This window comes from Amphiura filiformis, chromosome 11, assembly GCF_039555335.1.
Source record: "Amphiura filiformis chromosome 11, Afil_fr2py, whole genome shotgun sequence".
Lineage (NCBI taxonomy): Eukaryota > Metazoa > Echinodermata > Ophiuroidea > Amphilepidida > Amphiuridae > Amphiura > Amphiura filiformis.
In genome coordinates, this window is record NC_092638.1 from 8,883,169 (window position 1) to 8,909,478 (window position 26,310).

General features: G+C 34.2%; 1 protein-coding gene across 2 annotated transcripts; it reads right to left on the reverse strand.

Moving 5' to 3' along the window:
* Positions 1–12,686: 12,686 nt before the first annotated feature.
* On the reverse strand, positions 12,687–25,259 carry LOC140164316 (NXPE family member 3-like). 2 transcript variants are annotated; one of them, XM_072187590.1, is made up of 5 exons: positions 25,170–25,259; positions 23,888–24,138; positions 21,270–22,060; positions 16,206–16,255; positions 12,687–14,467 (listed from the first exon to the last, which is right to left on the reverse strand). In XM_072187590.1, the coding sequence occupies exons 2-5, from the start codon at positions 24,020–24,022 to the stop codon at positions 13,605–13,607; spliced, it is 1,839 nt and encodes a 612-aa protein (XP_072043691.1). In that variant the 5' UTR covers positions 24,023–24,138; positions 25,170–25,259; the 3' UTR covers positions 12,687–13,604. The 2 variants fall into 2 exon arrangements, with proteins under 2 accessions (XP_072043691.1, XP_072043692.1); XM_072187591.1 differs by lacking the exon at positions 25,170–25,259 and having other exon boundaries at positions 23,888–24,229.
* Positions 25,260–26,310: the final 1,051 nt, after the last annotated feature.

The window sequence follows — 26,310 nt, forward strand, 5'->3', positions numbered from 1 at the left end:
GTCATTAGTTTATAAAAATAAGTAAAGTTAGGGTTTAGGATTATTTTAAATTCAAATTAGGGTTAGGATTAGTGTTAGCATTAGGGTCATTGCTGGTGATAGGATAGGGTTTAGGTTGTTGGTTAGAGTTAAGGTGAAGTTTAGGGTTAATGTTAGGGTAAGGACAGAGGATGATTTAAGGAAGCCCCATCATGCACTGTAAAAGTGCTATCACGCGAGTTTCAACTGTCACTTAACTTCTTAAATCCCATTGAAGTCTGTGCAAAAGATGTTGTTTTAGAATTGCCCGTGTGTCATTATTACTTGGTCGATTTCAGATCTAAAGTGATGTATGCATGAAAGATAATTCACACCTTCTGTAGATAACATAAAATGTGAAATCGACCGACATTTTGAATGTGTTTTTATTGTAAATATATCAGTCCAAATTCAAATTTAGCCATGCACGTTTATGCAGTGTTCCCGGGCAGTGGTGTCATGTTCACTCACGCAGCTGCTAACCGCACGTTGACCCCAGTGGAGTGCTGGGAAGTGCTTAAATCATCCTCTGGGGTAAGGATTGGGTTTATAATACTTTTATTGGGTTTTCGATCTTATGATCCTTTGGACTATAGACATGTAATCGTTCGACAAATATAAGAACTGTTTCAATTTCATACAGCCTGTATTATATGTTAGGGTTTAAAGAAATCTGCAGCAATCACTTTAAAGGTGCTAGTGCATGCCAACATAAAAGACCTGTAAGTTACATTTATATAATATTGAATGGCTTTGAGTGTGATACAAGAATATATTGCCCGAGAATATTTTTCTATCGACTGCAATATATTCTTGTATCACACGAAAATAAGCCATTCAATATTATCATTAGTATTATTTATATCAGGCTTTTTCCTATGCAGTAAAATGAAGATTAAGCTTACCTAGCCACCTGGCATAACCTATGTATTAATGTAAGATTACCTTTGAACTTCTTGTTTTCTGCTCTTTCCTTCGCCAAAGACAAATTCGGGTTATAAACAGGTTTATTACCACAAATTAACCTTTACTTGTTTATAAAATCTCCCGTTGTTGTATTGTGACGCGTGTTGGTGCTGCCAGGTGTTGTGCCCATGGTAACGCGAGATGGTGTACTCGCTACGCGTACACTATTAAAACAATATTGTATTGCATCCGGGTATTTTGCCAAAATTGTACAATATACAGTTTTATTGTATCGCTCAAAAGCCTGATATAAATAATAATAATTTATAACTTTGATACAAGAGACATTCCGCTAATTGCTATCATTTACACGGAATATTGTCGTCTGTTATACTTAATAGGGTTGAGTGTTGGTGCTATTGTCGGCATTGTCATCGGTTCCGTTGTTGGCGTTCTCATACTTGTCATTGTTGGAGGAGTACTTTTCTGCATCTGTATTCGTCGAAGAGCTCGTGGTCCTTCCAATGTTGTTGTTACTGGACCACCAACTGGACCTCAAATAAAACCAGGCCAATTCCCACTGGTTCCACTGGGGTATGGAGGGAATGCTTTTGGTCTTCCAGGTAATGGATTTGGATACCCAAGTACCGGATTTGGGCTGCCCAACAATAGTTCATTTGGATACGATAACGGGTTTACAGTAAGTATGGTTTATGGGAAATAATGTTACAGTATGATGGTGTTTAAGGGCTCTGTAAACCCCTCCGCACAGTATTTTTTGTGATACACGAGGAATCTATTTATGATATCAAATAATTTGATTTTTGAAATTCGCGATATACAATTTTTTTGGCAAATTATTAAAAACTGACATTTTTTATAATGTTAAATGTGATGTGCTCTCAGGTCCCACAAAAAATAATTCACCCCCATTTTTTGTGTGGTGAAATTATTCTAACAATGTTATATTGATTGGTCCAATTGATAATGAAAACTCCTTTTTGACCAATAGGCAGGTAGTTCTCATGGGGTTAAAGGTATTTGACTAGATTGACAGCTTCATCTCCCCCATTTTGTCCCATTTTGTGTGCTTGCGGCCTCGTGGGCCCCTTGTTAATGGTTGTGGCCTTTGGATTGAGATATATCTCTATCATCCTCTATTGACGGGCCTGCTGTTTTGTGTGCTTTATTCAATTAGAAATTGCATCCAGTTGAATGATCGTTCTGTGGTCAGTGATCAACATTTCGAGTGATCGATTCTATTCTCATCTCGAATGCTGTACCATATTGCATTATTTATATTCCGTGTGAATCAAGTCTATTTCACCTGTTCACCTAACATTAATGATTATTGAAGTCTCACACTCTATGATTTTCAGCCTAACAAAGTCATTCATATTTAGTCCACCTCACCTGTGATCATTAAAAGGTCCATAGATCAAAAACTGTAGCTCACAGACATTCATCTTCATTAACTCTTTTGTTCCAAATAACTAGGTTGACATAATGATACACTTTTTAAGTCAATAAAATATATTAGCATGAAAGTTCATCTGTATTGGTAATCCATATATAAATATTTTGTATTGTGATCAAGAGTTAAAATCTTTCTATAAATAAAATATATATTTATTTTTCCCCCATGCAAAACTTACATTTCTAGGTCAAAAATGGCCAAAAATAGCACAAAAATATGATTTTTGCCATTTTTGTGCTGTGACGTTTTTATTCATCCATGTGACATGTAACATTTACAATAGAAATGAAATTTCTACTCAAGTTATAGCTATTTTAATATTTGACATTTTTGGGCACAAATGGAAAAAATCACGAAAAACACACTTTTAACCCTAAATAACTCCTAAATGGGCAAAGTAAAACGTGGAAATATCTTTACTCTTGATTTGTTATGTTTTCATGTTCTCATAGTCTATAATAAAATTATATAACAATATGGTAATCTGAATATTATGTTTTAATTTACAGAATGCTCCAGTTGGTAACAACCCCTATGGTTTCGGATACCAGTAACTGCGTTGAAAATGTATAGAGAACTGTCACTAAAATGCTAGAGAAACAACTATTGGTGCCAAAAAGGAAAAAGTAGTCTAGATTATTTTGAACACACATCTATATTCTTTGTATATCTACCTCGAGTCACCGGCACTAGCTTAAAAGTATGTACACGCACCCAAGTAAACGCTTATCTAACGCAGAACACGTTGAACTTCAAAGCTAGTATACAGACTATAACCTGGTTCTATGTCATGGTTTTACGGATTTTATTGACAGGTTTCTTTCAATTTTCATGAGGGTTTCATTGAAAAGAAGGGTTCTTTAAGGTTAGCAACTATTTTAAACTGCTGCGATTTGGTAGTTCACAAATATCACAAATTACCTTTGTAGGTCCTGTGCTTCTTGAGTTACGTTGTAAAGAGGGCTGAAATAACAACACTTTTGTAAAACGTACATAACTCATTAACAACAATAAATCAAGCAAGTTCTCAAAGTATATGACTTTTGCAAAACATCATAGTCTTATTTTTCAATAATATATTGATTGAAATAATGAAAATCGATATTTTGGTTTTGGTTCTGTATAACCATGCTTTTGATTTCTGTTTTTGATTTGTCAATTGTTAAGTCCTAAATGTGACTAATTTATTTGATCAGGGATATAGCCAGAGGAGGCATGAATAAAATGAGAAACCAACTTGACTATAGCAGTTTTCTTAATCGGGCGGTCAATGTTTGCTGAATGAAATCTACCCAGAAATTATCATGGAAACCTAAATTAGTACGAATTACAATTGAGATAATTAGAAACAGAAAACTTGAAAAAGTCAAATTCTTGACATGTAGTATAAAAGATCTTTAGCCGAAGTGAGGCAAAAATGATTTGGGTTCAAATTTGGTTTTCAATATAGCGGGCGTGAAACCAATGCGACTAAAAATATTATTAAGGTGATTAATTGTAGTTTCTAGAATTTTATATTTAACCAGTTTGTCATTGTAGTTTACGTAAGGCACTTTAGTGAAGGAACCCCATGGACATTACTGGCCAATTAAGAGTATCGGCTTTCAAGAACCATTGTATTGTCCTATAGACGAATCCAATTTCACGCATTCCTACTCCTCAATGGCAGCCATTAGCCGCGACGGGGACCCAACTCTCTCACCTAAAATGTTATTATTATTATTTTATTATTATTTATTATCTTTACCCAGGGTATGCCCGAATCAGCTTATAGCTGTTCTAACCGGGGCCCTGCAATATACAATTAAGTTACAACAATATTAAAAGACACTCATATAAATTATAGAAACATATTTAAAAAAATATTTTAACTAATAATTTTACTCTCAAATTCCGGTTGTGTGTTACAACGGGGGTTTGGAATTCATTTTGGATAGCCAACGTGCAATGTAAATATAAAATACTTTATTTTTGTTTAAATATTTTGATAAACATACACAAAATGCCGTTTAAAGGTCCAAACAACACTGTTTAACGAGTGAACATAACAGCATTTGATTATAATGATTAAACAAGCCGTTGTAACTGGTTGCTGTTTAAACTCTTAAACATCGTTTTGTTTGTGAAGTTGTTTGAATTTCAATAAAATTACAATGGTACTTTTAATTGAAAATTAATATCTTAAGATATGAATGATATTGTAAATCATATAATGTAAAAGTATGCCAATCATGCACATCTTGCCATTGAATCATTATATATATAATATTGAATGGCTTTAAGGGTGATAAGAATATATTGTAGAAATATCGTGTGAATTGCAGACGAGTACGATATTTTTTAACAAGTGCAATATATTCTTGTAGCACCCGAAAATAAGAAATTCATTATAATTATTATCATTATTATTATTATTATCATTATTATTATTATCTATATCAGGCTTTTGATGATAAAAGCAAATACAAATTTAAGTTTACCTTGCCACCGGGACTAACCAAAGCGCATTGGGCTATTTCAAAAAATAAGTGCACACCCCCTATAGAGGAGTAACTTTTCGATAGAAATAATGTCTGGATTTCCAAGTTTGCTTTCTGGAAACGTCTGGAATTCCAGTTGCCAATGTTACTTGAAGAAGCTTGAAAATGCAATTAAATGAATGAAAAATCGTGGAAATTTCCAAAATGAGCTCTCAAATTGAGGATTTCTGATTTCGAACTATTTTTCTGATGGATTTTTCTATTTTCTGGAATAGCCTATTGGAAGCTTACCTTTTGATCTTCTTTTTCTGTTTTTTTATTCTTTCTCCAAAGAGAAATTCCGAACATTTACACATTTACAACTTGGATTCCAGGGTATGGATTATATTTCTTAAAGTTGTACATCACCCAGAACTTTCCTCAAATTAAGTTTGTCGGTTTATTTGTTTAAAAAATCTCCGTGAGCCGTTGTTGTGTTGCTATGACGTGTGATGGTGCTGTGACCATGGTTACGCGCGATGGCGTACGATATTCAAACCAATATTGTACTGCATCAGGATACTTATCAAAAGCTGTAAAATGCACAGTTTTGTATCGCCCAAAAGTCTGATATAAATAACAATCATTAATCTCAGATGAGGCAAGCTAAGAGACGGTTCATACGTTTTATTCGACGTCCAATATTCGATGTTAAAAGTATTCGTTGTTCAATCTGTTTCTATTCTATTTCCAGTCGCGATTACATGTTCTACACTGGGTTTCTTAAAAAGAACGCCCTGTTAATGAGTGACATATACGGAGCTTTGTGTTCACTTCAAGGGCACCGATCTGTGCCGACCAACGATTTGACGCATAATCGGCCAATCAGATTATCGGTCTGTTGCTATGATTGTCAGACGATTGATTCAGCCAATCAGAATCCCACTTACGTGTTTACGCTCTGGACGCTCTCAAAATGCAAACAAATACCGGTCTTATCTGACAAAAAACCTGTATCAAATAATGTTTATTGCCGTATGTTAGATAAATAATTTCCACCATATATTTACGTTAAATATAATTGACTTTTCTCCAACAAACATTCGTTAGAAAATAAAAGTGAATTGAATAATGGATACTTGAACACATTTTTCGACGTCGAATAATATGGAGTATAGATCGGCTCTATGTCTATTTCATTTTATGATATGTAGAGGCCCCTAGAAGAAATCTATTTATAAGCATGGTAAAGGGTCCTTTGAAAAAAAAGCTCACACTGGTTCAAATAATTAAAATAATACTTCTAACTGAATATAACTGACCTTTGCGGTAAATCCCATAAGCCTGTGCGTCATGTCAAATGACGACATCTCAGGTGTACTCGCAAAGGCTTATGGGATTTACTTAAAGGGTCTCTTAAGTTATGATATTGATAATCATGTATAATATATTCCAATCTTATGCATATCTTGCCATTGATTTATTATCGAATCATTAATCTTAACATAAAGTGGTCTGACTCGTTACCTTTGTTTATTGTACATCAAAATAAATGTATGTAACATAAAATAGTGATTTTATTCTTACATTTGGAAACTGGTGTCATACCAAATTTATATCAGTGATACATGTCATAGAAGTGTGTTTTAGCTTTCATGAGCATTTCACAGAGTGTGATGAAACTATTGTTTTGGTCCAGATTCAGTACTTGAACATTTTTGTCGGTATGACCTTCTAGTAAGGGGAAACAGGATAGAAAATAATCTCAAAATTTCTTACTAATTCAATTTCCCAATATATTAAGAGGACTTGTCCAGGAAAATAGACTTATTTTCGCCAGCCCATTCGGGGCTGGTACCTGTTTCAGGTTTGGGGTCAGTTTACTCAAGAGATTATATTTTAGTGGTATTGGAATGATTTTTTTTTTTTACTTTTTGTGGTTAAATTATTTAAAAAATATTTTAATTCGATTTGTTAGGAAAAGTAAGTATGTTTTGCCGTTTCAACGAATGAAAACGAGTGAGTATTACCAAAGTTATGTTTGAATTAATATGACTTTAAAAGTTTTAGGTATAGGCCTAAAATGTAACAATAATAGTTAATATACAGCATCATATGGTCAGCAGAAGAAAAGTATGTCATTTCAGTGTCTTTGACCCGGGGTCCTTGACCACTGAACAGGGTGATATCATGTTGATAACAGATCTAAGAATCAAAATCTTCATCATATGGACCATATTGATGTCAAAGTAATTATCTATCCTATCCTGTGTCGTTTTATGGATAAAAATGACTCAAAATGCTATTGATGAAATAGTTGCTATCATAAACATCAGTTTTGCCTTTTCAACGGGAAAAATCCGATGCAAAATAAAGTTTTTAGGGCCTAGCTATAATATGGGCATAATTTATGCATGTAGGCTATAGTATTGAACAATGTGCCCATTTGACATGCACTTATAGATAAATATGGTTATGTGTAGACAATGTGTTGCAATTTTGTTCTGGTATACCAGAACGAAATTCAAATTTCACGATTACTTTGCTAAACGAATTAATCTGCAAGAAATATTTTGTACATAAACATTATGTAGCCAGAGGTTTCCAGTGATATAAAAATCTCAACTTTTTCTGAGAAAAGTTAGGGGATGATGCTGTGGATCACGAAATGCCCTTTTAACTAAAACCTGCAGTCAGTGCAGTGTAGTATTTGTGACGTGGTATATCGAAAGCAGACACTTTTGGGCAGGATGGTAAATGGAGAAATAGCCAAAAATCTACCCGGGGTGATTTTTTCACGATTTGGGTTTATGATGTTATTAATGTTTAAAAGATTGTCTGATCGTTTCAGACCGGAATATAACTGGCATGTGTTTGAGACATTTTTCAAGGTAATTCCTACTCTCAACACTTGTCAATAATATTTTTAAAGGCAGCTTATCTATTATTAATATTAAAGGCCCATTCAGTGATTTGCTCATCCGGACGATCGTAAAATCATCAAAATTTTGGTACCGTACCTTTGTTATTACATAGATGTGCTAAGTCTGCGAATGGTTCAGCCAAAAGCCGTGTAGGCCTATTTAAGACAAAATAAGACATTTTACACGAATCTGTATTTTTAGATACTGACAGTATCTAAAATTAGCTACAAGTATTTGAATGGCGGGGCTTGAACTTCCTCAGTACTGCTGTTTTCTTCATTTTTGCCAAATTTGGCATTTCAAAATACCAAATGACAATTTGAACGACTTAGGCCTATCCTTCTCTTTTAAGCAATTTATAAACAATTTTATTTTTTTTACTCTTGCGCTGGGATCACTGAATGGGTCTTTAAGAAATGTGGCGTATCATGTCAAAAACAGACATCTTTTGGACAGCTTATAAATTTGGAGGCTTTCACATAAAGAGCTATTTTGCTCCACAACGCCGGACATTCCTAAGCGAAGAAATTGAGTTATGGTATTAAAAAATTGGAAATTGAAATATCGTGGGTAAAAAGCTGAAAAGACAAATAAAACCAGAACAGAACAATTTAGAGAACAATAATGAATTAATAATAATGAACAATAATGAATTAAATAGTTGACAGGAGATTAGGAGTTAATGTTTTCTGCAGTTTCAGTGTACATCTTCTCACCGTTGATGGTTTGGTGGACTGTCATGTAACATGGATGTAGTAAGCCGTGATCCTAAATATGCCTTTCACATTGACCAAAACTAATTACAAGACCTCTTCTACATTGAGGCTGGCTTTCCCTTTTAAAGGGAATTTTTATTCAAATTTGTGGCAAAACGCAAAATCACCGATTTTCTTCATATTGTGTCAATCAATGATACTTTAGGGTGATGTATCAAAAATAACATTTATAGTGATACCAGCTTCTTGTTGCCATGGAAACGGCTAATTGTTGTTTTCCTCTTAAATTGAGTGATTTTGGCAAAATTATGTGTAAAATTTTCTGTCAATTCGATATCATTCTGGAAGAAAGTTAGAGCGGGTTCATTAAAGTTGGTGAGGGTAGAATTTAGGTCAAGGTCTTATCTGTGTTTCAGGACCTAAATGGGAACTGAGGGCCTTTTGATTTGGGAGATACCACTTTTTCTACGAGGGGTGTTTTTTATTATTTTGAAAAGTACATAGAACCTGTATGGTTGAAACGGTTGTAAGTATCATGCCAACGCTTCCAATTCAACAAACTTTTGTTTCCTGGAAGATTAAAGTATGCTTTAAGAATTTATAGAAAAAATGGTTTGGGGAAACCATCTGTATGCTCACAGTGTTTCTAGAAATTTCCCTATTTTTACGATCTCTTATTTGTCTATTTCGCCTATATTTGTATTTTTAGCATTGGGAAAATTAAAATTATTGGAGATTGTAAGCCTAATGTATTGCAAATATAAATATGAGATTACAGAAATATCAAAATGCTGAAAATACAGTGTTTCTATAGTATTTTGGTTTTAATCATTCATTTTAGTTCAAGAAAAATTAGTTCAGGGATAATCTTACTAGTAGAGAACAATTTTGCATAACAAAGTATTTTGGTAGCATTTGACAATTTATAAAATATTAATGAATAAAAATTTCTCAAAAAAAGCAGTGTTTCTATTTTAAAAATGGGAAAATTGCGTTTTAAGTGTTTTATATTTATAATTAATTATTATTATTATTATTATTATTGTTATTGTTATTGTTATTGTTGTTGTTGTTGTTGTTGTTGTTGTTGTTGTTGTTGGTGGTGGTGGTGGTGGTGGTGGTGGTGGTGGTGGTGGTGGTGGTGGTGGTGCTGTTATTATTATTATTATTATCATCATTATTATTACATTAATTGAATTTGGGAGAAAAAAATCATTTAATTTTACCAAAAGAAATAATGTTCTAAATATTGCAAAGAGAGCAAACAGTTAATACCAGTATACACGTTTTGCCAAATGACGAATTTGGCTGTCTATACTCTGCATTGAGTCTGCAAATTGGGCTATAGGCTTTTTTTTTTTAATGTTGATAGAATGTTGGCGGGAGTTAGAGAGCAGAGAAAATATATTCTCCTGTCCTGAAGCAAATTGCGTGAAAATGCATGCGTCATTTAGCTCATTTAAAAACAGAGTTTTATCACTAAAATGAGTACAAAGGATGGATCTACGACTAGCTTAGGTCGTTTGGGCGCATGCACATGCGTTTCTTATGACGGATAAAAAATGTTAGGAGAGGGGTTGTTTTCGTAGTTCTAGGGTTAAAGCGGTTTTAGTAGATAAACGGTCAAAAACTAAAGGTAGAGAATTGGTATTTAATGCAAATCTAAATAAATGGTCAAAATGTTGAAAATGTGCATATTTTCACAATTCACCATTTAAATTTAATAGGGCATGATGTAAATGTCACAGAGCACTCAAATCTTGATTGTTTTACTCAAAACATTTTATATTTCAGGAAAATTATAACAATATTTGATTTTATGAACATTCGGTAGCCTATCCTTGAAGGGAGCACACCACTATCAATGCGCCATTTGTGTAACCCTAATGAGTTCCGGTAAAATACAAACACTTTTTGAGGTATTTGGGCTGCCCTTTAGAGTAGCGAATTATAGCTCAAATAAAGTGTAATGCCTACATGAATTTGAGTCGCCAAAAAGTTGCATTTTATAATCATCGAGAAAATAGGTCCGCGAAATAAAAACTAGGCAGAAACAGGTTTGAAGTCTTGAGAGCATATCAAAAACAGTGAGGGCGCTGTTTAATGCCTCGTACCTGATAAGCGAGGTGGAACTTCAGGCTACCCATACATTGAAACATATGTAAACTTTCATCGATTTGCAATCGACTGGTTGTCATAAAATATCTCAAAAGGTGCCCAAAAGGCTTGAAAACGAGCAAAGAAGACCAGAATTTGTACACATATTTCAAGGGGGAATTAAGCCTTTGAGAATCTGAATATAGAACTTTCAACTGTAGATATTGTAAATACAAATTTACAATCCAAATATTATTGTAATAATGTCAATTTTAGTTGTATGCAGCTATTCATGACAAGTCAATATCAAAGTACGGTTCATCATGAACACCATCAGCGTTGCAAGCATGCGTTGAACTTTTACAGATGTAGTCCATTAAAAAAAAAAATGGCAACACTTACATGCAACTCTGCTATTTTTTATAATAATACATTATACAAACTACACTAACCTATTGTACACGATAATAGTACAATTTTATACAAGTATTCTATGTGAGAACCAGCTTTATTATGCACCTAAATACATTTACAAAATTCAAAGTATGCAACATTTTCTGGCAACACCCCTTTTACCACATGATTTTCCCCAAACTAATTTGTTCCATTTTCAATGTAACAATGTTCCATCAAGTCAACCCTAAAATGACAAATCAAATGAAGCGTTACCATACGGGTTATGAAGCCCAGAAGTTAGGCCTAAATGGGAATATTCAAAATGATCAAAACCACCCCTATTTAAAATAAATGGTATAGCCCAATTCTGAACCCATTCTAATTTGTTATGCTATGTATTTGCTACTAAGCCTTCCATCTATATTGGAAAAATTATAAGAAAATATTGAGAAATTTTATGTGTGAGGTACAGTTACTCTAATAAAAGGGTATTTTACTGCTCGAAAGTGTGATAATTGGTTAAAGATGCTAATAATGAAAAAATGTCCGTTACTATGGCAACAAGATATAAATTGTCAAAATAAAACCACCAGTGTTTATATGAGACAAAGGCCTCTTACCACTCAACTTATAAGGAAAATCTATTTTTGGCCGTTGCCACCCAAAAGTCGAATTTCCTGGACAAGGCCTCTTAAGTGGCGACTGTGAAAACACGTCCTTCGTGTTAGAATTTTTGAGACGCCCTGTATAAGAAAGGGTACTTTGAAGATATTCATATGTATTTTGTTATTCAACGAAAGGGTACTATCAAGAATAAAGTTTTCATTGAAGTGGGTATATATTTGAGTCTGTGAGTTATACGTTTTATCTGTTTCAAACCCGGGATGGGGACAATTGTCAGAAAAAAATAAAATAAATAAAGTTGGCAAAAAATGAGACCCATAATACCGTGGCTCATAACATTGTGCATTGATATAGAATGGCGTACACGTAGTTGAACGCGGTAGCACTTACGCTAGTTTCGCTTTACGTAATGCCTGACAGGCGATCGCTTTTGTGAATTTAAGTTGGGACCTTATTGACGTGCGCAGTAACAAAAAGCGAATGATTTTTGCCAATTATAAGCGAACAAACTATTCAGTATCGAAGTTACGTAATGTTACTATGTCAACGGGATCACGCGCTAGAGTAATGAACCACGATCGAAATGATCACCACATAAAGTATATGGCACTCGAAGGCATACCAAAGTAGCGTGATCCGGTAACCAAGAGAATTACGTAACCACTTCGATGCTGAATAGTGGGTTCGTCTCCCATGGGCATTGTAGGATATAATTATCCTATGGCAATCTAAGGTTTGTGATGGAAGACTAACACATGGCCACTGTTCAGTTGTTCTGTGACGGCCCAGTGATTGAATATGGACCAATAACTTTTGAGGTCACCATGATGCAGTCATGTGTCTACAGTAGAATTCATCTCGACCTTTGCAGGACTTAACCCCATTAAAAGCTATTAAACCAAGATAACACTCATTGAAACAGTTCAACTGATTAAATCGGATCTTCTCTGGCTGTGCACATGTGACTGTTTTCATGTGCGATATCGCAATAAAGTTTGTATTAAAGCTTCAGTTGGGTAACCGATTATAAAGAAAACGAAAGGAAACAATGGTATGTGTATCATTGTTCACGAAATGAGACAATGGCGTGCTTTTTGTAAACCAGCATTCTTGAAAATGAGCAACATAATGATTGTTGACTTAACACGGTTTGGAAATAATTTCGTCATATTTTTGGTGTTATCTGTCGTTTACATATCCTTCCTAAAACACAAAAGTACGACCCTCTCCAAACACCTAAATTAGCTAAAAAGTTAGGACATGTTACAAAACTATATTGTCTAGAATTTTAGAAGAGTACTTTTAATATTGGCCGGTTTTTTTTCACACAGCGACGTTAACTAGGCAATGTACTATTACCTATAACATTAACTAAAACACCAAAGTACGAATATTTCCAAACATCTAAATTAGCTAAAAATTTAGGACATGTTAATAAACTATATTTTCTAGAACTTTAGAAGAGTACTTTTAATATTGGCCGGTTATTTTTCACACAGCGACGTTAACTAGTCATATCCCCATACTGTTAACGTAGGGCTATTTGTAAAGGTCACGCGTCAATGGGAAAGAGCACTGTGTATTGTGTATAGGAAAACGGACAGTAACTGCAGTATGCATACTCACGGTTACCAGGGGAAATGCATAGGACTCCGTGTTCGGGGGTAACGGACCCCCTTAGACACCCCTCTTTGTCGACGGCACTGTTGGTCAATCTCTTGATTCCATCTGTGGGGAAACAGTCATTTTGAGTTGTTTCGTTATTCTCATAGGCTGATATGTGAAGTTTAGTAGTAACATAACCAGAGATGTTTCCTATTCAGAACAGCTTTTATTTCCCCTTGCGCACTATTTTAAAACTGCAGAGACTGAGCCTAATTATAGAGTAGAAAAGGTAGCACGATTTATGGGCTACCCTTTATAACAGTAGAAAGGGTAACGCTATTAATGGGCTACCCTTTATAGCAACACTGATCCAAGGCAAATATCAGGAATTGTTTTTAAGATGTCTGTTTTTCGCATTCTTTTTACTCTTCTCTTTCTTGTGACCTTTTGGACAAATAAATGACAATGCTAAAGAAATTTCATTTTCTATGACTGAATTCGTTGGATGAATATTCCATCCACTAGAATGCCCTGTAGTCATATTCCAGACATCAACTAATACCACGTTAGGTATACCTGACATTTCTTCATACAATACAGTATTCAACTCTTCGTGATACCAATTACTCCGATCTGTACTAGTTGGTTCTCTGGTATTGGCTGATTTTATAATAATAGGCGTGTCTGGACTATGTTCGTGTAAACGATATATCGCATCTTTGATCCCTCTTAAGCGATTACGATAAAAATCTAAATTTGTGATGGTAAAATGCGCCCCTGTACTGATGAAGTAGACAGTATTGGTCCCATGACTTGATAATGAGTCTATCATATTAGCCACGTAATGGACGTCTGTAGTAGGTACCAATGATATCCGATTTGGAAATCCGTGATGGTGATAATGCATTGATAAATTATACTCTTGACTTTTCCAGCTATCTTTTCCCATTCTGAAACCCATGTCATCTTTTATAACTGATTGTAACTTGTGTTGTTCAAATTGTTCAATTATAAAAATAAACCACTGGCGAATTGTTGAGTCACCTAGGAAATACATAGTTTTATTCCTGAGACACCTTGAGATATTGTCGCGATATTCTGTTGTTCTGCATTTAAGTGATGTCCATGTGTTGTTGTAGTAGTAGCCTGGTAAGCCGGCTTCGCTCTCTGCATTTCTTATCTTACCCATATTGCATTGCGATAGAGGTTTGGAAAGGCAGCTTGAAGACGCGAGATGTGATGTCACTTTGGAAGGAAATAATAAACCATAATGGAACTGTTAGGCATTTATATATAAGCCGAGATAGAATTTACCAGACTAGTTTGCATCTGACGTCACTGTCAATCAAACTCCCCACGACCCTTGATTGGTGATTAGCGCATAAAAGGAAGGTTAGTCATAAGGTGCCTTCATCGGAGGAAAGGAATCGCAGAAAATGGCGAAAAATCACGATACTTTTACAAGGCATATAAAGCAACATTTCTGGGCATTGTTGACATGGTGCCTTCGGAATGGAACTTTCCTTTTACTAAGACTTAACTTCTGGGACGGTGTGTATATTTGAAGGTGCAAAATTAACCATAAGGCACACTGTTTTACCGCCACGTTTAGAAACTCAATCATCACGACACTCTTAAACAAAGCATGCCCGAGTTTGATTGACAGATGACGTCTGACGCAAACTTACTAGTCTTTTTAATTCTGTCTTCAATTATAGCGCCTTTAGAATAGTCAGCAAACATTTATCAAAGCGAGTTACATTTATCATTCCGTCACCACTAGGATATATGACATCATTTGATTATCAACAGTAACGGAGCCGGATGACTACACCCCCTATGAGCTCCCCACTATACATCTGCGTGGAATGGAACAAGTGAGATAAAGTGTTTTGCCCAAGGACAAGCACGTCTGCCCTGACTGGATTCGAACCGGCTACGTTGTGATCAAGATCTGAACGTTTTATCTGTATCATGGCGTACCCTATAGGTCGTTTACGATCTGCTTGGTTAATGGTTAGTTTTACTTCCTTCATTTACCTGTGGACTATTGTCCCGGAATTTTGTTATTGCATAAGTTTTTTGAAATGCGGACTCTTGGTTTGAACAAGGATATTTTCTGAAATGTAAATATATTGACAAATGTCTTCATAATGTCACTTACCCAGCAAACACAAAAACGTTTTTAAAACGTTTTAAATAAGTTATATTTTGGGTTTTGGTTTAGGTAAAACGTTTTAATAACATTAAAATGTCGGGTTATATAAAGGTCATGAAATCGTTTTAAAACGTTTTGTATGAAAACACACTACAACAATATTTTTAAATGTTTTCGAAATGTCATTGTAAACTATTTTTGCAAACATTTTTGCCCAAATATTTTGTTAACGCTTAAATAACATTATGTTAAAATATTTGCACCCAGCAACACACAGAAATGTTCTTAAAATGTTTTTTACAAAAAGTTTTAATAACATTTAAATGTCGGGTTATATAAAGGTCGTGAAAACATTTTAAAAACGTTATTGTAAATATTTTGGTCAAACATTTTTTGCAAAATATTTTTTCAACCCCAAAATAACATTCTGTTTAGAATGATTTGTACCAAGTTTTCACAAATGTTTTTGGAATGTTATTAAAACGTTTTTATACCATTTATGTAACCCGACATTTAAATGTTTGCTGTAAAACACTTGTGTTTGCCGTGCAGTAAATTACCAACAAATGTTTTTTAATGTTATGAAAACGTTGTATACCATTAATGTACCCTTTATATAACCCGACATTTAAACGTTTTCTGACAAGCTTCTGTAACCTTTTGCGATGATGTCGAAAACGTTTTGTGTTTGCTGGGTAGTTGTGACAAGACATGAAATGCCGAAAACCATCCCATCATTGCACTCCTCTTATCCGTATCTGGCATCACCAATGCCAATATCAATCATATTCAGGAAAAATGGATTCAAAAGGTCAATGTACTTACAATTTCCTACTTTTATTAAAGATCTACCTGAAGAATTGAGCGCCATCGGTCTGTATAAGAAGAGAAAATAGGTATATAATTAAAAAGAAATAGGTAACAGAGTGCTTCAAACGTTCATCGTGTATATAAACATAGCTCAAAAAGAAACTTATAATTCTTCACAAGGTCATATCTTAACATCCTGTCCATCAAAATAAATACATGTCAGTACAGTGCTTTTTTGCTGTTGTGTCAGTTGGACAACTGCTTGGTTACTGACATGTGTTTTGAATAGAGTATTGAAGTAATCCTGTGTGTAATTTTGGTTCATTTTGATTGACATGATTTTAAGATATGACCTTGTGATTCACAAGTTGTGAAAAATTATAAGTTTCTTTTTGAGCTCAGTTTACATTTGTAGGTTAAGTTGTCATTATCTGGTTGATCTACGTCTACATCTTAATTTGTTTTGGACAAATCTTTGAACGTATTGTAATAGCTATATAATTGGAATTCTTTTTAATAAATCAATATAAACATTTGCAGGTATTTAAGTGATATATACTGTCTACTTACTGTCTAACAAGTGATTGCTTCTGCAGACAAGTCTTAATAGTATTTATACTTACTGTCTTATAAGTGATATATCGCTGATGCTGACAAAGTTGCCTATTTACTGGCATATAATGATCTATCGCTGAAGCTGACAAGTCTAAATAGTACTTATATTTACTGTCTTATAAGTGATCTACCGCTGATGCTGACAAGTCTTAATAGTACTTATACTTACTGTCCTATAAGTGATCTATCGCTAATGCTGACAAGTCTATAAGTGATCTATCGCTGATGCTGACAAGTCTAAATAGTACTTATACTTACTGTCCTATAAGTGATCTATCGCTGATGCTGACAAGTCTAAATAGTACTTATACTTACTGTCCTATAAGTGATCTATCGCTGATGCTGACAAGTCTAAATAGTACTTATACTTACTGTCCTATAAGTGATCTATCGCTGATACTGACAAGTCTTAATAGTACTTATACTAACTGTCCTATAAGTGATCTATCGCTGATGCTGACACGTCTAAATAGTACTTATACGTCGTACTTACTGTCTTATAAGTGATCTATCGCTGATACTGACAAGTCTTAATAGTACTTATACTTACTGTCCTATAAGTGATCTATCGCTAATGCTGACAAGTCTATAAGTGATCTATCGCTGATGATGACAAGTCTTAATAGTACTTATACTCACTGTCCTATAAGTGATCTATCGTTAATGCTGACAAGTCTAAATAGTACTTATACTTACTGTCCTATAAGTGATCTATCGCTGATGCTGACAAGTCTAAATAGTACTTGTACTTACTGTCCTATAAGTGATCTATCGCTGATGCTGACAAGTCTTAATAGTACTTATACTTACTGTCCTATAAGTGATCTATCGCTGATGCTGACCAGTCTTAATAGTACTTATACTTACTGTCCTATAAGTGATCTATCGCTGATGCTGACAAGTCTAAATAGTACTTATACTTACTGTCCTATAATTGATCTATGGCTGATACTGACAAGTCTTAATAGTACTTATACTTACTGTCCTATAAGTGATCTATCGCTAATGCTGACAAGTCTATAAGTGATCTATCGCTGATGATGACAAGTCTTAATAGTACTTATACTTACTGTCCTATAAGTGATCTATCGCTGATACTGACAAGTCTTAATAGTACTTATACTTACTGTCCTATAAGTGATCTATCGCTAATGCTGACAAGCCTATAAGTGATCTATCGCTGATGATGACAAGTCTTAATAGTACTTATACTTACTGTCCTATAAGTGATCTATCGCTGATGCTGAAAAGTCTAAATAGTACTTATACTTACTGTCCTATAAGTGATCTATCGCTGATGCTGACAAGTCTATAAGTGATCTATCGCTGATACTGACAAGTCTTAATAGTACTTATACTTACTGTCCTATAAGTGATCTATCGCTGATGCTGACAAGTCTAAATAGTACTTATACTTACTGTCTTATAAGTGATCTATCGCTGATACTGACAAGTCTTAATAGTACTTATACTTACTGTCCTATAAGTGATCTATCGCTGATGCTGACACGTCTAAATAGTACTTATACGTCGTACTTACTGTCTTATAGGTGATCTATCGCTGATACTGACAAGTCTTAATAGTACTTATACTTACTGTCCTATAAGTGATCTATCGCTGATGCTGACAAGTCTAAATAGTACTTATACGTCGTACTTACTGTCTTATAAGTGATATATCGCTGATACTGACAAGTCTTAATAGTACTTATACTTACTGTCCTATAAGTGATATATCGCTAATGCTGACAAGTCTTAATAGTACTTATACTTACTGTCCTATAAGTGATCTATCGCTGATGCTGACAAGTCTAAATAGTACTTATACATCGTACTTACTGTCTTATAAGTGATCTATCGCTGATGCTGACAAGTCTAAATAGTACTTATACTTACTGTCTTATAAGTGATCTATCGCTGATGCTGACAAGTCTAAATAGTACTTATACTTACTGTCCTATAAGTGATCTATCGCTGATGCTGACAAGTCTTAATAGTACTTATACTTACTGTCCTATAAGTGATATATCGCTAATGCTGACAAGTCTATAAGTGATCTATCGCTGATGCTGACAAGTCTAAATAGTACTTATACTTACTGTCTTATAAGTGATCTATCGCTGATGCTTACAAGTCTAAATAGTACTTATACGTCGTACTTACTGTCTTATAAGTGATCTATCGCTGATACTGACAAGTCTTAATAGTACTTATACTTACTGTCTTATAAGTGATATATCGCTAATGCTGACAAGTCTAAATAGTACTTATACTTACTGTCCTATAAGTGATCTATCGCTGATGCTGACAAGTCTTAATAGTACTTATACTTACTGTCCTATAAGTGATCTATCGCTGATGCTGACAAGTCTTAATAGTACTTATACTTACTGTCCTATAAGTGATCTATCGCTGATACTGACAAGTCTACATAGTACTTATACTTACTGTCCTATAAGTGATCTATCGCTGATGCTGACACGTCTAAATAGTACTTATACTTACTGTCTTATAAGTGATCTATCGCTAATGCTGACAAGTCTATAAGTGATCTATCGCTGATGCTGACAAGTCTTAATAGTACTTATACTTACTGTCCTATAAGTGATCTATCGCTAATGCTGACAAGTCTTAATAGTACTTATACTTACTGTCCTATAAGTGATCTATCGCTGATGCTGACAAGTCTAAATAGTACTTATACTTACTGTCCTATAAGTGATCTATCGCTGATGCTGACAAGTCTTAATAGTACTTATACTTACTGTCTTATAAGTGATCTATCGCTAATGCTGACAAGTCTATAAGTGATCTATCGCTAATGCTGACAAGTCTAAATAGTACTTATACTTACTGTCCTATAAGTGATCTATCGCTGATGCTGACAAGTCTTAATAGTACTTATACTTACTGTCTTATAAGTGATCTATCGCTAATGCTGACAAGTCTATAAGTGATATATCGCTAATGCTGACAAGTCTATAAGTGATCTATCGCTGATGCTGACAAGTCTTAATAGTACTTATACTTACTGTCCTATAAGTGATCTATCGCTAATGCTGACAAGTCTTAATAGTACTTATACTTACTGTCCTATAAGTGATCTATCGCTGATGCTGACAAGTCTAAATGGTACTTATACTTACTGTCCTATAAGTGATCTATCGCTGATGCTGACAAGTCTTAATAGTACTTATACTTACTGTCTTATAAGTGATCTATCGCTAATGCTGACAAGTCTATAAGTGATCTATCGCTAATGCTGACAAGTTTAAATAGTACTTATACTTACTGTCCTATAAGTGATATATCGCTAATGCTGACAAGTCTATAAGTGATATATCGCTAATGCTGACAAGTCTATAAGGCCAAAAAAAAAAATATTGTTGTGTTGCCCTCAAGTGGGAAAATGGGAAATTTGGGTCGGACGGTCGGATTTTTTTTTTTTTTTTTTTTTTTTTTTTTTTTTTTAATTTTTTTTTTTAAACCTTCAGTTTTTAAAATCCCCTCAAATATTAAATAATGCTTCTTCAATTAGGGGACATTTGTCAATTTTGACTTCTGGATTCCTGTTAGACATCAATTAAAGACTAGTCTTTCAATAAAATATTAATTTTAAGTGAAAAACATTGAGTTTTTGAACAAATCTGTAAAAATCATCATTCAAAAAAAAAAAAAAAAAAAAAAAAAATTGCGACCCTGATTTTTCAGGATTTAGGGTCGGACGGTTGAGGGCAACACAACAACTTTTTTTTTTTGGCCTAAGTGATCTATCGCTAATGCTGACAAGTCTTAATAGTACTTATACTTACTGTCCTATAAGTGATATATCGCTAATGCTGACAAGTCTATAAGTGATCTATCGCTGATGCTGACAAGTCTAAATAGTACTTATACTTACTGTCTTATAAGTGATATATCGCTGATGCTGACAAGTCTAAATAGTACTTATACTTACTGTCCTATAAGTGATCTATCGCTAATGCTGACAAGTCTAAATAGTACTTATACTTACTGTCCTATAAGTGATCTATCGCTGATGCTGACAAGTCTAAATAGTACTTATACTTACTGTCCTATAAGTGATCTATCGCTGATGCTGACAAGTCTTAATAGTACTTATACTTACTGTCCTATAAGTGATCTATCGCTGATGCTGACAAGTCTAAATAGTACTTATACTTACTGTCCTATAAGTGATCGTCGGAAACTCAATGTTTGGGTATTTTAACGCTACAACTAAACATAACTAAATAACTTGTGTAGTTGAGTCTTAATAGTACTTATACTTACTGTCCTATAAGTGATCTATCGCTGATGCTGACAAGTCTAAATAGTACTTATACTCACTGTCTTATAAGTGATCTATCGCTGATGATGACAAGTCTAAATAGTACTTATACTTACTGTCCTATAAGTGATCTATCGCTGATGCTGACAAGTCTAAATAGTACTTATACTTACTGTGCTATAAGTGATCTATCGCTGATGCTGACAAGTCTTAATAGTACTTCGTTTCCTCTTTCACTGCCCGCATGGTGTGAATAAGATGAGCACGGGAAATACTTTGGTTTAGTACAATACCATGGAGATCTCGTGACTGGATCAGTAAAATTGCAAAACTCAACCTCAGTACTGGTATTCTCCCAACTTTTTACAAACATTAACGGAGTCACGTGACATGGTACACGTTTTGCATTGTTTCCTCGTCTAAAAATTCCATCAAATGCTTGTCTTGCAGGTAAATAGTCTCTCATGCGTCTTAGTACTGACACTGCTTCACTGGAATGCATCAATGTAACTGTGATTCGCACGTGTCCAGTCCAGCGTAGTTTGAACCTGGCGGTGTAAGATCCGTTTTGGTGGTCTATTATTCCGCCGTCTGGATTTGCGCTGGCTTGTAAATCTGGCGAATGAATTCGTACAAAAAAGTAGTCCCCTCCATGTGATTTCATGACGTTTCTTTTGTTCTTCGCAAAGATTTTTATTTCAAGTATATCGCATAAATTATAAAATCTCTTAGGGTTTATGATTTGAAAATATGAATAGTTGGCATCGGTAGAAAGTGACACAACTTTGGACTGTGGTTGAAGAAATGGCCATCCGAAGACTTTTCTTAATGGTGGGACATGTATGCGGACAACTGTAGAATTTGTTAACCAAAATGGTGGCTTTCTATCGTGAAATACTGATATATGTGATTGGCTGAGTAGTATCGGTATGATGCTTTCCGTCGTGTTCCTGTCATGGAATACCTGTGCAATGAAGAGAGCAGAATTTGTTGAAAGCAACTGATGCAACGACATGAGAGCAAGAAGGTGAATTTTATCGGGTGAATTTTATACCGGATGCACATACAGTGAAAGACCTGTATCGTCGGAAACTTAATGTTTGGGTATTTTAACGCTACAACTAAACATAACTAAATAACTTGTGTAGTTGAGGAATAAATCAGCTATTATGTAATTTTTGAATTTTGACGACAACTGACCACACCGTTCTTGAAATATATGAATTTTACGGAACTACCTCATTTTCAAACCTTTCCACGGTATTCAAATATCAATCGATGATCTGTATTCCGACTGCATCACTGCGCATCATCAGCGCATGAGCCGTCTACATTGTCATTGATAGATATTTGACTCTGTGGAACCGATTGAAAATGAGGTAGTTTCGTAAAATTCATTTATTGCAAAAACGGAGCGGTCAATTGTCTAAATTAAAAAAGTATGTGATAGCTGATATATTCCTCAATCACATCAGTTATTTAGTTACGTTTGGTTTATGCGTTAAAATACACAAACAATTCAGTTTCCGACGATACAGTTCTGTCAGGGGCACCCTGTAAATACTAAAACTAGTACTAGTATATTCAACTATCGCGCGCTATAGACTTTGAAAAGATTGAGAACCGACGGTTATCGACTAACTTTGCAAACTCTTTTTTATTTTTTTATTTTTTATTCCCTGTATTGGAACTGGCGGAGGGAGAAAAAACACAATAGACCGCCAGTTCCCAACAATCATGAATGAACCTTTACATAAAAATCAATATAACTTTTTTTTAACAGCAGGTACAAAAAAGACCAAAACTTTGCAAACTCTTGGATCATAGATACTGAAAGATATATATGCTTAGATTGACATTTCAACATTTCAACATGAAATGTGGTAAATATACATTAGTTTAGTTTTGCTAACTTTAATTGAGTAGGCTATTCTGAATCCCTGATTACGCTACTCTAATCCCCGATAATAATGAAATACCGTATTACAATATTTTCATCATGAATCTTGTAAAATGTCAATTTTACTTCGGTTGAAAGCTAAATCAATTTGAACACTTTTCCTCTTTACATTAGTCAATGCATTTCTGTCACAAGTTCACAGCATCTTGCAAATGGTAGTGAGCTTTGGCCAAAATTGCATTTATCACTACATAGCGAGAGTGTAGAAGAATTCAAATATCACAGATATACTTTTGTTGGTCCTGTGGTTCTTGAGTTATGTTGTGAAGGGTTGAAACAACAACACTTTTGTAAAACGCACATAACTCATTAACAACAATAAATCAAGCAAGTTTACAAAGTATATGATTTGTAGAATGAACTTTTGCAAAACATCAAATGTTATTTTTCAATAATAATTGATTAAGATAATGAAATTCGATATTTCGGCTGCTTCGACCAACAATACCGCCTTTACCCTTAAAAAGTTGTGAAATGTAAGCTTACTTAATCATTTTTGGACAAGCTCCTATTATTTTCACTCGTGAATTTAATCTTAGGGCCGCTACAGACTCCGAGTATTCGACGTATAATATTTGATGTAACGTATGTTATTTAATCTATAGTCCCATTCTATTTCCATTAATGTTTAAGTTCTAACGAATGTTTGATGAAGTAAAATCGATAATATGTTACGTATAATATGTGGTAGAAATATATTATCGATTTTACGTCATCAAACATTCGTTAGAACTTTAACATTACTAGAAATAGAATGGGACTAGATTAAATAACGTAGATATGTTACATCAAATATTTTACGTCGAATAAATAGTCTGTAGGGTTACTTACCAGATGAGTCAACTGCCCAATAGGCTCGATACTCGTCATTATTAATACCATAACTCCCAAGAATAGCAGACTATACTGAAGAACCTTCCGAGACTGAGGTTTCGTGGTATTACAGCTAGCTCTCGATCCCGCCATTATTCAGCGCACAGTGCAAACTTTCGTGCGGGATTTCTGACTAAAGATGTCAATATTATTAAAGTTGATAGGCAGGATCATGACGATTAAGACTTTTTGCTCCAGTAATGTATGTACTGTTTGTCATCAGAAAGAACAAAATATGTTATTATTATGAAATTATTGGAAATGAGATATTATTTCGTGGGTTATGTCTTCTGCATGGCGTTAGATACTTCATCACGAGAATCTGATTGTATACACAACAGATCGCACGTGGCTACTATATTTAGCTAGCCCTTCTTGAAATAGGAATACCACCACTTCCTGATCCTATCAATGTCAATAACCATTCTAAACTATTAACGCTTGATGACTAATGTAACTAGTCTATGACAATTTGCAGTCAAGTTCAGTCCCCCAGGGGTCAAGTTATTGAGGTAATTATTTCATTTTATTTGGTAGACTTATAATTTCTTATATTTAATCGTAATGTAGATATGTCTAATGGTTACAACCTATAATTATTAGTCCAAGGTGTATTGTTTTGTTTATTTAGATTGGTATGTGTTGCTTTAAGGTATTTAATTATTTTAAACTGTTGTGGTTTGGTAGTTCACAGCATCTTACGAACACTCATTAACAACAATAAATTAAGCAAGTTTGCAAAGTATACGATTTGTAGAATGAACTTTTGCAAAACATCAAGGTGTTAATTTTCAATAATATATTGATCTGGATAATGAAAATCGATTGTTATGTTGCTTCGACCAAACAATACCTCGTCTACCCTTAATAAAGTAGTCCCATCCCATTTAGTTGAGATGTGCAACTATATTGGAAATCAAAGCCAAAACGAGGGCTTTATCAATATTTTTATTGAATACCCTCAGAAATAGACAATTAAAAACAGGAAACCAAACAATAAATAAATACGAAGCAAAAACAGAAACGAGAGAAAAAAGTTTACAAACCAAAAGACCAGCGTTAAGAAAATGTTAAAATGGAAAGTTATATAACTTGCACAGATCTGTAGACAATCCGTTCAATACGTTATTTATACTATCATGCTTCATTAATGCAATGACAAATTTGAATGGTTTTAGATCAAATTGTATTTTGTAAAATACCCAACACATATCAATCAGAAATTTAAAAAAATACTCACACTTGTAGCTGTACATTCTTAGGTACGTATGAAGTTTTTGTAGCATCACGCCCCATCTTTCGATATCCTTAAAGTTATATTCCATGATTTGGAATCAGTGACACTGTCATATTTAAAGTTTTAAGGCATGACATGACATCCGGTACTTTGTGTGTTAATGCATGGTAATCTGATTGACCAATCACTTCCGGTTTGTTATTAATTAATTATGTTTTTCCTTTCCTCTGTCAGGAACAGTCTATACTTATCAATTCATATTCAGGGCTCTGGTATGAGCCTTTGGACAGTGTTTTTTCTAATTACAAGTTACAATTGAAGACCTGGGCGCAAGAAGACCGTAAGTCCAATTGGCCCCTCAACATGTATACACTAAAGTTACGTATAGTTTCTTATGGTTTTATAATGTTAAAATACATGTTCCAACGTGAAAACATCATGAAAGGTTGTGAAAGATTTGTTTTGGTCCCTGAACATGTATAAAACATTACCAAACTATACGAAACTATACGCAACTTTAGTGTATACATGTTGAGGAGCCAAGTGGTCTTCTTGCGCTCAAATAGTCTTCATGTTAATTTTGATAAATAGTTAAAAAGATAATAGAAAACGTGTTTTACATATGAATGCAAAACCTGAAACAGTTTTAGTACAAGTGTTCGGGCTTGATTGTCACAGCACAAGAAAAAACATATTTTTTTGCCCTTATTTTAAAAATTGACCAAATATTTGACCTTTTTGCCACTTAAAACCAACTAACGGATCAGATGTAACTATGTTTCATTTGGAAAAACAGGAAAATATTTTGTTAATGCAAACGCAAAAGTGCTATATTTTTTTTGGAATCCGGTGTAGTGCGGTCTAATGCTGCAGAAAAAGCAGAATATAAGAACTCCTAACCTTGGTAATTGCTGACTAGTAAGGCAAAAGTACTCTTTATCCTGTCTTAAATCTAAATTTTAAAAATGATATTAAAATTTGGATATGTATAATGTTTATCGTAGTACATTCTCGATTTTTACAGTCACGACTGACAAACCAAGCAAAATACGGATACAGTCATATTAAACATTTCTAGAATGACATTTAAGTTTAAGACAATGTTGCCCACCTATAGTAAAATGTCTAAGGTGAGACTCGTAGG

Coding starts and splice junctions, on each gene's coding strand:
- LOC140164316 (XM_072187590.1), bottom strand. CDS start 24,022: ATGGCGGGATCGAGAGCTAGCTGTAATACCACGAAACCTCAGTCTCGG. Junction 22,061..23,887: donor TTGGGCAGTTGACTCATCTG/GTAAGTAACCCT, acceptor TTCATTGCACAG/GTATTCCATGACAGGAACAC. Junction 16,256..21,269: donor GATAGATCACTTATAGCACA/GTAAGTATAAGT, acceptor CTTCTTATACAG/ACCGATGGCGCTCAATTCTT.